Source organism: Ursus arctos, unplaced genomic scaffold, assembly GCF_023065955.2.
Source record: "Ursus arctos isolate Adak ecotype North America unplaced genomic scaffold, UrsArc2.0 scaffold_2, whole genome shotgun sequence".
Taxonomy (NCBI): domain Eukaryota; kingdom Metazoa; phylum Chordata; class Mammalia; order Carnivora; family Ursidae; genus Ursus; species Ursus arctos.
In genome coordinates this window covers 101,945,925-101,957,097 of record NW_026622874.1, presented here as the reverse complement: position 1 = coordinate 101,957,097, position 11,173 = coordinate 101,945,925, and the positions used below count along the sequence as shown (strand labels likewise).

The 11,173-nt window shown below is 48.2% G+C and overlaps 1 protein-coding gene across 2 annotated transcripts in view; it reads left to right on the top strand.

The window, feature by feature from the left end:
- Window positions 1-4,187: 4,187 nt before the first annotated feature.
- SDK1 (sidekick cell adhesion molecule 1) overlaps window positions 4,188-11,173 on the top strand; it is an 876,890-nt gene continuing 869,904 nt past the window's right edge. For both annotated transcript variants that reach the window (XM_048224631.2, XM_057314981.1), the window contains exon 1: window positions 4,188-4,697. In XM_048224631.2, coding sequence (XP_048080588.1) covers window positions 4,466-4,697 — 232 coding nt within the window. In that variant the 5' untranslated portion in view covers window positions 4,188-4,465. The remainder of the gene's footprint in view (window positions 4,698-11,173) is intronic.

The window sequence follows — 11,173 nt, the reverse complement described above, 5'->3', positions numbered from 1 at the left end:
GATTTGCACGTGGAAGGGCACACCATCCCCTTGTGGACAAGCTCATGCTGCAACTTGTCCTCTAATAGGACTGGGGAATATTTTTCTCAGAAGAACCACTGAGAACCCGTAAGGGACATTTCTTAATGAGTTATGGGTAAGAAATGACTTAGGCTTATCACCATTTGCTTTTAAAAAATAAGCTCTATTCGTTTATTTTTGATCATCAAATACAATTCACATTTGCAAATTTAAAAAGTACAGAAAAGCATGCAATTGCATGTCCCCTGAAGGACATTTTACTAAAGTTTGGCATGCATCCTTACAGGAAAAAAAAAAATAACATAAATGGGGATTACTCTATGTATTCTTCTCTATAACTTTATAAGAAAAAACTTAACTGAATATGGTGGACATTTCTGCATTAATACTTCTAACTCTACTTCATTAACAGTCATAGAAGGTTTTATTGTGTGGATGTACCATATTGTACTTAACCTTCCTGGCATTTAGATTGATTTCTATTTTTTTGCTGTTATTAGCAATCTTGCAGTGGACAACCTTGGACGTATAGCTCTGTGTGTTTGTGAGATGGAATGGCTAGATCAAAGACAATTTGTATTTAAAGTTTAGCTACGAATTGCAGGTTTCCCTCCAGAAAGACTGTGAATGTATATTTCCACCAATAGTATGAGTGTCCATTTCCACATACCCTCACCAGCACTTGTGCTCATCAGTGCCTCAACATAGTTTATGAGCTCTGTTACTTTAATTTTTCATTTCTTGGATCAATTTCTTTGGGCACTCTTCAAACACATTTTTTCCCCTTTGTATTTCTTCCTGACTTGCCTGTTCAGTTCTTTGCCCCTCTTTCTATAGGGATTATTCATCTATTTTTCTTATTGACTCACAAAAGCTTTTTATTTGTAGAAAGATTAATATTTTCTCCAGTTTGTTGCTTGTTTCTCTTAACATTTTTTTCCCCACAGTGTCATATGGATGTTCTTGTTTTTTTAATTTGTATACAGTTGGATCTGTTGGCGTTCTATGAAGTTGCATATTTTCCTTTTAAGATAAAAAAATAAAATCATAATTCTATCTTTTTTTCTATGAGAAAAAAATGTTCTTATTAAGGAAACTATGAAGAAGAGAGGTACCAGAATGAAGCACAAGAGAAATAAAGACAGAGAGGAAGAGAACAGAAAAGAGAGCTGTATTCATGTTTCTTCAGTTCTCAGGAGATATGGAGTGATTCCCTCCTGTAAGGGCCTGAGATGCTGTGTTTCGAATCAGCTCCCAGGTGAGGCTGATGGCCAGTGGACCACACTTGCAGTGTCGAGGCTTTTTACATGGCTGAAGATTTTAATTTAATTTAATTTTTTTATATTTGTGTCTATAGTTTTTAAAGGTAAGTATACAAGGATCAAGTGTTCTCTTCTTGAGACCTTTTTGGGCTGGATAAAATTAAGTGGAGACATTAATTGGCCATTATAGGCAGAAATATTCCAGCTCTGTGCTAACTAGTCCTCTTCTGAGCATTATAAAGGGGTTTCTCTGTATTATTTTTTATGAGAAAGAATAGCTACAGTCTAAACACATCCCTGAAGACAGTAATCTAATGAGTCATGTAAAAGGCAACATAGTCTGGTGGGGGAAAAAAATCTTAGAATAGCACTCAGGAGAGCTAGACTCCTACTCTGGCTTGAACTTGGTTGCTTTGTGGATGTTAAACTTCCCTAGCTTAGTGCCTTCAACTGTAAGATGAGGAGATGTTCGAGCCTCACTGGCCCAGGATGATACTGGAATAAAAAACTGGAGGACGTTTTGGAGTAGCAGTGATATCAATGCTCCTCGTACAACCTGTCGTATACTGGCCTAGGCTTTCTAATTTCCAAACAAGTTTGCACAAAACTGTCTCTGAACTGCAAAATAAGTTGTAGCAAAAGAGGCTCTGGACATTTTTTGAGTGTCCTGAAGTTAAGAAGTTGCCTGTGCCATAGTCATGCCTATGCTGTCAGGGCATATGGTCACAGCTTGCTATTTGCAAGGAAAATAATGGGCATATGTTTCTATTTGAAAGGAAAAGGTTAAATACGGACAGGACTCAACTGGTGTGCAGAGCAAGGGTAGTTAGGGACAGCACTGGCAAGTTGGTATGAGGAACAGGAAACTAGCGTTTATTGAGTGTGAATTATCTCATTCCCTTGCGACAACCCCGTGAGATGGGAATTCTTTCTAACTTTTTACGGGAATTTAGAGTCAGCAATTTGCCCAGATTTCACAACTAGAAAGACTAGGACCTCAAAGCCCTTAGCTCCACTCTTACCCCTCACCCCCCATCTCTGAGCAAAGCGGCTTCACCTCTTTTAGCCTTAGTGACCCCAAAGTTAGTAGTGACAGCACCTCTCACACAGGGGGATGGTGGGGATTAGTGCCACGATGTTCCTGCCCAGGGCTGGCCCACAGTAAGCGCACAGTGCACAGTAGGTATGATTTCTCTCCTAGGCTCTCATAGAGCCCCGGAGGTTAGAAAAGACCCAGGGCTGTTGCAATGGAAAATAAAAGTAGACACGCCCCCCCTCCCAGTCTCATCCACCTGTCCTCAGGGACAACGTGCCCAAGGGTGTGTCTGTGCCATATGGGGCAGTGCCCACTAGTGCTTCCCTATGTTCCCTGGGAACAGCCACCTTTCGGTTGCTTCCCACTTTTCTGGCCCTGCTTGCATGGCGTGGGAAGGGGGCAGAGCCCTGGCAACAAATCTAGGTCAGAATCCACCTCCTCCATTCCGCTACTGTCCTTGGGCCTCAGTTTCCCCATCTTTCCTTCACATGGTCATTGCTGAGACTTAATAAGGGTGCGTAGTGCACAGTAGGTGTTCTGGCAGTGGGAGCTAGTTCCCTCACATGAACTTGGGAGACAGACATGGCTCTTCTCCCCCTCGCCTGGGGCAATAAACGGAACAATCCCAGCAAACGTGCACCCCGTGCTTCTTGGGGATCCGGCACCAAGCGAGGCGCACGCCCTGTCCCGCTGCCATCACCACTTACATGATCTCAATCATCACATGCCCCCAGGCTCCTCCAGGCCAACTGCCAACAGCATCAGACTGTGTGTCACCTTCCAGGCCTCCTCCCACAAAAATACTGGCCTCCCAGCCTCCGGAGCTCTTAGTTCACCCCATAAACTCTGCTAATGCTTACCACATGCGGCTGAGCTTGAGCGCCCCGCCCCACGCCCCTTCCGCGGGCTCCCCAGGCCTGGCGCTAGGAGACCCTTGCTCCCAAGGGATCCTTCTCCGTAGGTGGCCCTTCCCCGCTAGGAGAACTTCTCCCGAGGGGACACTTCCCGCTAGCAGACCCTCCCCCTAAGGGACCCTTCCCCTAACAGACCCTCTCCCTAAGAGATCCTCCCTCTAAGGGCCCCTTCCCCTACGAGGCCCTTCCCAGAGATGGGCCCTCCCCTCTGCGGGAAGCGGCCGGCGCTGTGGTCCCCGCAGGCCACACATGACCTTGGATGCCTCTCCAAAGCCTGCGTCCACTCCTGGCAACAGGCGGCGGGTCTACACCCAGTGGTGCCTTTTGTTGCTAAGAATTGGAAACCCGATCGCGCTGGTTTCTCCTTTGCAATCACAGTAACTTGGCGCTTAACCACTCAACACCCACCCTCTGGCCGGAGCGGGCGGATCCCCTGGGGGTGGGGGTGGGGGGCGGGGATGGCGGGCGGGGGGCGCTGGCAGGGGGCGCGCCCACCTGCGCGGGCCGGGCTGCTCTGCCGCCCGGCCCACCTGCTCCTCCGCCGCACGTGCGCCAGCCCACCTGCGCGCCCGCACTCCCGGAGCAGGGCTAGGCCGGCGCCGCCCCCGCCCCCACCCCCACCCCTGCGGCCCGCGCCGCCCCCGCCCGAGCGGTCGGCCCAGCGCGTGCCGAGAAGGCGCCAGCCTGCAGTGCGCGCCGCGCGTCCCTAGGGGGCGCAGCTGGCGCGGGAAGCCGCCGAGGCGAGCCCGAGGCCCGGCGCGAAATTCCAGGCGGGCGGGCGCGGCGAGTTTGAAAACAGGCGAGGGCGTGGGGGCGGGGCGGGAGGCCCGCGAGCCGCCTCCCCGCGGCCAATCAGCTGCGGCGGCGGGCGCGGGCGGGCGGCGCGTGCGGCCGGGCTGTGAATGGGGCGCGGCGGCGGCGGAGGGCGAGCGCCGGCGCGCGGGCGGGCGCACTTTCTCCTCAGCGCCGGGCGGGGGCGGCGGCGGCGGCGTCTCCTCCTCAGCGCCCGCCGGACCCTCCGGGAGACGCGGCGCGGCCCGGGCGCTCCGGCTGCGGGGGCGCTGGGGGCGGCGTGACAGGAATTTCCCCCGCTGACAACTTCTTCACCGCCGCGCCCCTCCGCCGCCCCCGGCCCCCGCACCTGGCCGCTCGGCAGCGGCCACCGCCCGCCCGTCCCGCTCGCGGGGCCCGAGGCCGGGCGCGGGCGGCGGAGGCGGCAGCTCTTCCTCAGCATGGCCCGGGGCGGCGGTGGCGTTGCGGGCCCGGGGCGGCCGCGGGGGTCCTCGCCCGGCCCGGAGCGGCGGCGACGGCGGCCCCGGGGAGCCCGCGCGGCGCCCGAGAGCCCTGGCCGGTACGCGGGGGAGCGCGGCGGGCGGCCGGCGACAAAGTTGAGTGCGGGCCGGCGGCGCGGATGGTGGGCGCTCCTGGCGCTGCAGCTGCACTTGCTCCGGGCGCTGGCTCAAGGTAGGCGCGGGGCGCGGGGCCGGGGCGAGCCCGAGCCGTCGGGGCCGCGGGGCGGGCGGCGGGGCTTGACGCAGCGGGCCGGGCAGCCGAGCGCTCGCCTGGCAGACGCGCCCTGCGGGGCTCTGTCGCCGGCGGGACCGAAGCCGTGCGGCCCCCGCAGCCCAAGTTGGGAGCCGGCCGCTCGTCGGAGCCCGGCGCCCCCCGCGGGCAGCGGGCATCTCCGCGGGACCTCGGGGGCGCGGCGCCCGTGGCGGGAGCCGCCGCGCCGTCCTGCCCGGGTCCCCATCTGTCGCGGCCGGCTGCCCGAGCCCGGGGCGGGGGGTGGGGGGTGCAGACAGCCGCGAGCAAAACTTTGGGTGCCCGCGGCTTTGCCCCCAGCCTGGGCTCCCGGCGAGAGCGAGCGGGGCGGGGGCTCTAATGGGGAGCCCCGCTCGCGGCGGGGCTGAGGACTGGCTGCAACGCGGAGCTTCCCGCCTCAATCTGGGTCCTGCTAAAAACCCGGTGGACAGTAGCATCCTTCTCCGCTGAAGTTGGCTGGTCTGCAAAGGGTAAAGATAGAAGCAGACAACAAAAATGCAGACAGGAGTCGGTGCCTCCTTCGGGGGAGGTCTTTACCTCGGGGTAGCGTACCCCTGCTGCTGTTGGCAGCTCCAGGAAAGCTGACTCGGGTGTTCCTTAGCGGCGTGGGGGAATACTACTGTCACTGGAAGGAGCCGGCACTGACGGCGATGGGCGCTCTAAACTTAAATTAGCCGTGCGCAGTGTCCAGTGGCGGCGACGTACGTGCAGGGACGTGTAACAGTTGGGATGTAATCACGTCTGCAAGGTATGAACTCAACGACTGTCCCCGGGTTGTGCAAGTACTCACTCACGGTTCTCATGTTAACGCTGACCTAACGTTATCTCAACCGTGGTCGTCCCCGTCCCCGCCCCCTCCCCGAGGCTCTCCTAACACCTGCTTTCATGTTTTGCTGCGTGAAAACAAATTGCCGTATTTCTGGTTAACTCCTCCATTACTAGGAAAATTTTCATTTCACTTTGTGTGTGTGCGTGTGTGTGTGTGTGTGTGTGTATGTGTTTGTATGCGCGCGCTTCTTTTTGCCTAATGATCGACTTTGGTAGAAAAGCGTTTATTAAGTCATTTTGTAAAATGGGATCCGTAGATTGCTAGAGAAGCCGGGTTCAGATAGAGAAATCTAAATCACTTAGGGCTGACTTTTAAAATGGAGATGGTGTTTATTTTCTTTCTTTCTTTCTTTCTTTCTTTCTTTTTTTTAAAGCAGTGACTTGCACTTTGCAGAAAGCTTTGTACATTTGAAGATTTGTGCACAAGTTCACATGGTGGTAGTGGTGGGGGGAATCTGGTGGCCTTGTTTTTGAGTACATTACAAGGATTTCGAGTTATCAGTTGCACTCTGAAGGCTGTATATGTGTCACATTTTTACAGCTGTAATGCTAAGGAAAATACATAATTAAAATGCACCAAGGCAGCAGTTAAACTTTGTTAGGAATATTTTATTCCTTGTTGCAAGTGAAAACATTGGTATCTGTTTTACATTTATATGGTTTTTGAAAGTGTACAGGTCTTTTAGTGTAAAATTTCAAATGGGTTGTCACAAATTTTAAATTCATTGACAGACTTCTGTTCTCTGTGCTCTGTGAAATGTGTAATATATCCATCATTTTTTATATCATATTGAAAATTCATATTACTGGGGAGATGTCACCATTTGACAAAAGCTCATGTATCTTGAAAATGAAAATTCTGGTGCTGCTATAGAGATTTCTGATGGGATGATGAGTTGGTCATATGCAAGGGAATATATTCTCTTGAATCTTATCAGATAAAATGTAACATTCTAAATGGAATACTTAACACCAGGCTGGAACTAGTCATAAGTACGTGTTATTGTGTCGCTAGGTGAAGCATTTCCTAATTTCTCTTTGTTTTTCTTCTAATGATATTTTATGTGGTTAGGGTTGGTCATGATATTTTGGGAGAAGGGCAACATTGACTAGTAAAAGTTACATATAGTTACATAGCCCAAGTTACATAATTGGCCGTTATGAGAAATACCAGGTTCAGATATTCCAAATATACCTTTAATATGTCTTGGGGTTTCTTTCTACATGGTAATGAGAATTTCTGAGTTATACTCTGCTTATTGGTGTGTGTTTGTTTGTAATACTTCTAGATTCTTAAAGAGTTAAGTCTTTAATTCTGAAACACAGGTGGCAATGCATACTTTCTTTATATTGTCCACCAGAGTTATACCTGAGTTTATTTAAGTAGGCTCCACTCCGAATGTGGGGCTTGAACTCACGACCCTGAGATCAAGAGTTGCTTGCATGCTCCATAGACTGAGCCAGCCGGGTGTCCCCAGACCTGAGTGTGGCCTTCTGAGGATGCCTTCTGAGGTGAAGGATGGTTGGGTCATAAGTATCATATACGTTTAGTCTGTGGTGCCCTAGTTTTACTGCTAGGTCTTTGATAGGCTTATTGATTCTGGTAATGTTTAGTATAGCCTCCTACATTAAATATAGCCTCGTGTATTAACAGTTTATATTCATCAGGCTGAAAGGGATAGAAATGCCCTTCTCAGTTATTGCTTTGGGGTTGTTCATAGTTCTCTGTTTCTCCTTTGGAGTTATCACCAGTCACTTAGATCCATGTTTTTTTTTTTTTTTTAAAGATTTTATTTATTTATTTGACAGAGATAGAGACAGCCAGCGAGAGAGGTAACACAAGCAGGGGGAGTGGGAGAGGAAGAAGCAGGCTCACAGCAGAGGAGCCTGATGCGGGGCTCGATCCCAGATCGCCGGGATCACGCCCTGAGCCGAAGGCAGACGCCCAGCAACTGCGCTACCCAGGCGCCCCTAGATGGATGGTTCTTGGGAGTTTGGCGATCCTGTAGAACCACAGCTTGCTTCCCGGGTGATTTTGATACACACCAAGGTTTGAGAACGCTAAGTTAGATTGCCTTATGTCTTTCCTCATTCCAGTCACCTGCTGCTTTCCTGGAGCCTCTCTAGCTCCATGTTTCTCCAACCTGGGTATGCATTGGAGTCACGGAGGAGCTTTAAACCATACTGAAGCCTGGATCTCATTTCCAGAATTTGAGGTTTGACCTGGGTGTCAGATTTAAAAACTCCTCAGGTGATCCTAATGTTCAGTCAAGTTTGAGAACCGTTGCTCTAACCCTTTGAATGAGATCACCATGATGCAGCTTCCCTTTTAACCTTCTAGCTGGCCTTGGGGTTTTATTGTACTCCCCTGCCCCCCAAATTCCAGTGACCTTTATACACTTTGAACCTTTTATTTAAACTTGTTCCATGTTTGTGATCTCAAGGTTTGAAGTTTCTCCCTGACTTAATCAGCTTTTAATGACTTATTCTGTTTATTCCTACTGTTGGGCTCCTACTTTGTGCTAGTGTGCGGTATGCATCAGAATCACCAGTGAAATTTAAAAATACAGTCATCTGGGCTCCACCTCTGACCTGGAGGATCTCTGGAGCATGAATCTGTGGATTTAAAAAAGCTCCACAGGTGATGCTTGTATCTTTGTGCTCTGGTTTTGTCCTTGTTGGCCAATCCCATAATCTCACTCAATTCTCTGTCATCATTAGTCTGACTTCACGTGGTCTGGATGCTTACCTGGACCTCTACCTGGGCCACTTTTCTCAGGTCAATTTCCAGCCTTGGATCAGGTCCACTAATTAGGCTTCTCTGCCACTGGTTTGCTGGAGAAGTCGCAAAACTGTGCTAATTGGGTTTGCTGCAAATCTAGCTTCCTTTTGGGGCCTTACGCTTTTATTACCCCAGAAGCATTTGGTTTCCCCTTTTCTTCTTGGACCCCCGTTCTCTCCTAACTTTGTGATTCGAGTTTCATCTGGAACTTGAGTTCCAGACTACCTACTTTACTGGAGAGTCTTCATGGAGAGTGCTACACTAAGTAAGTGCTCAGATACTGATTAAATTTTATTAGACCACTGCATGTTTAACAGATGGCAACTGGCCACTTGGTTGGTAACTGTCTTGTAAATCCAGTAATAAGCAATTATCACCCTCTATGCAGCCTTATGTATAGCCACCTGTAGCTAACCTTTACTGAGCCCTTCTTATGTGCCAAGCACTAGGTGCTTTATAAGCAGGCTCATTTACTCTTCACAACAACCTCTGAGAGGTAGGTAGCGTTTTGTACTCATTTTACCTGTGGGGAAACTGAGGCACTGAGATGTTAACTAATTGGCTTGAGATCCTGAGACTAGTAGTGATGGAGCCAAAATGGAAAGCAGGCTGCTAAATCTATAGTCTGTTAGTAACCACTAAGCTGGAGTGCCTTCCATGTAGCCTGGAGCTTTCTATGGGGAGGAAGAGCATTCAGATCAGTACCAAGGGAAGATGGTGGTTGATGTTTTCTAAATACTGTAGCGTTGTTACTGGACCTCAGATTTCAGGTTACCTTATTTACTGTTGTCATTGTTAAACTCCATTGGATAATTTGGAAGAGAGAAGAGGAAATACGCATAACCCCCTCCATATACCCATTCTTCTCCCATAGTAAAGTGACTGTCGCCATTTTGGAGTTTTTCTTCACAGAGAATTTTTTTCATACTGTAATTTTCAAATTCCAACTGAGAATAGGTTGTGGCAGTCTATTGGCAGATTTTAATGCCCCAGAATTGACCACTGGGAGTGTACCAACCATTTCTTTGAGGAACAGTTAGAAAATTCTTTTATCTGCATTCAAGTACATGCATTTAAGTCCTTTTTTTTTTTTTTTAAGATTTTATTTATTTATTTGACAGAGGCAGCAAGAGAGGGAATACAAGCAAGGGGAGTGTGAGAGGGAAAAGCAGGCTTCCCGCGGAGCAGGGAGCCCGATGCGGGACTCGATCCCAGGACCCTGGGATCATCACCTGAGCCGAAGGCAGACATTTAATGGCTGAGTCACCCAGGCGCCCCTTAAGTCCTTTAAATGCAAATAAAGAGGTGCATTTTGTATGATACAGAATTGTTAGTTTGCTTCAGCATACCTTTTATCTAACCATGGTTAAGTTTAGCTACGTACTGGGATTATACCTAGCTGGGAAGTTTCTTGTGCCCTTAAATATTGGGGCAAAACAAAACAAAGTGGAACTCTGACAAGTTAGACGGGTAATTAAGTGGAATCAGGTAAGATGTTATTAAATTCAATCTACCAGTTGCCTTTATATTATTTCCACTCTTTAGAGCCCTTGCATGTTTTTTGTTTTGAGACATGAACTTGAGGCCGTCCTCTAGGTGTCTCTTAGATCAGAGGCCAGTAATGTTGGTTGACTGAATCTATAGAATGGAACAGATCCAGAGTGAATAGGAAAACAGAGAAACTGGGTTTTGACTAGGTCACAGCTTAAATTTCTGCAATAAGTAATAAAAGCTGTAGTGTTTCTTTTTTTTTTTTTTTTTAAGATTTTTATTTCTAAGTAATCTCTGTACTCAGTGATGGGCTTGAACTTACAACCTCGAGATCAAGAGTTGCATGCTCTTCTAACTGAGCCAGCCAGGTGTCCCTAAATGCTATAGTTTTAAGAGTAGACCCTTGAAGTCCAAATCCATGGAAGGTGAGTAAAGCTGAGGGTAGGGAATAAATATCAGGTTGAAAGGTAGAGTATAAAGAGGAGTTAAAGTAGAATTATCTTTTATTTATTTATTTATTTTTAAAGATTTTATTTATTTATGTGACAGAGACAGACAGCCAGTGAGAGTGAACACAAGCAGGGGGAGTGGGAGAGGAAGAAGCAGGCTCCCAGCGGAAGAGCCTGATGTGGGGCTCGATCCCGGAACGCCGGGATCACTCCCTGAGCCGAAGGCAGATGCCCAACGACTGCGCCATCCAGGCGCCCCTAGAATTATCTTTTAAAAAGTGAAGATGTTTAAGTTTTATTTGGTTAAATATTCCTACCAAGTGATGATACATTTCTATTGAATGTAACTGAGCATTTTAGTATGTGTAGTTTTTTTTATTATAATTGTTATTTTTTTATTATGATATATTGGTCACCATACAGCACATCATTAGTTTTTGACTCCAACATACCTAGAAGCTATTTTCTTAAATTTCCCCCTATGTTTGTAATCTCTTTTAGTAAAAAAAGGCATAAACATTTGTACCCATGATCCTGACCAATATGTTTTGTCAGCTGGGACAGAGAATATGGTACCTCCTGCCATCCTTTTGTATTAGCATGTAGAAATTATTCCTGTGTTCTTTAGTGAATCTCTGAAGTGCAAAAGTCTGTCAGAGTTGGACAGCTACTTACCTGCCACATATTGATCCTGTATCTGAGGCCTGTTTTGGAGAAATATATTATTAGTCTTAGAGATTTATCGTATTAACACTATTCTTGCTATATCCAAATATAAAAACAAATGATGTGATGGGAATACTGCTTTAGGAAACCCTAGTTGTTTATATATTTGCTATTCTAGTATT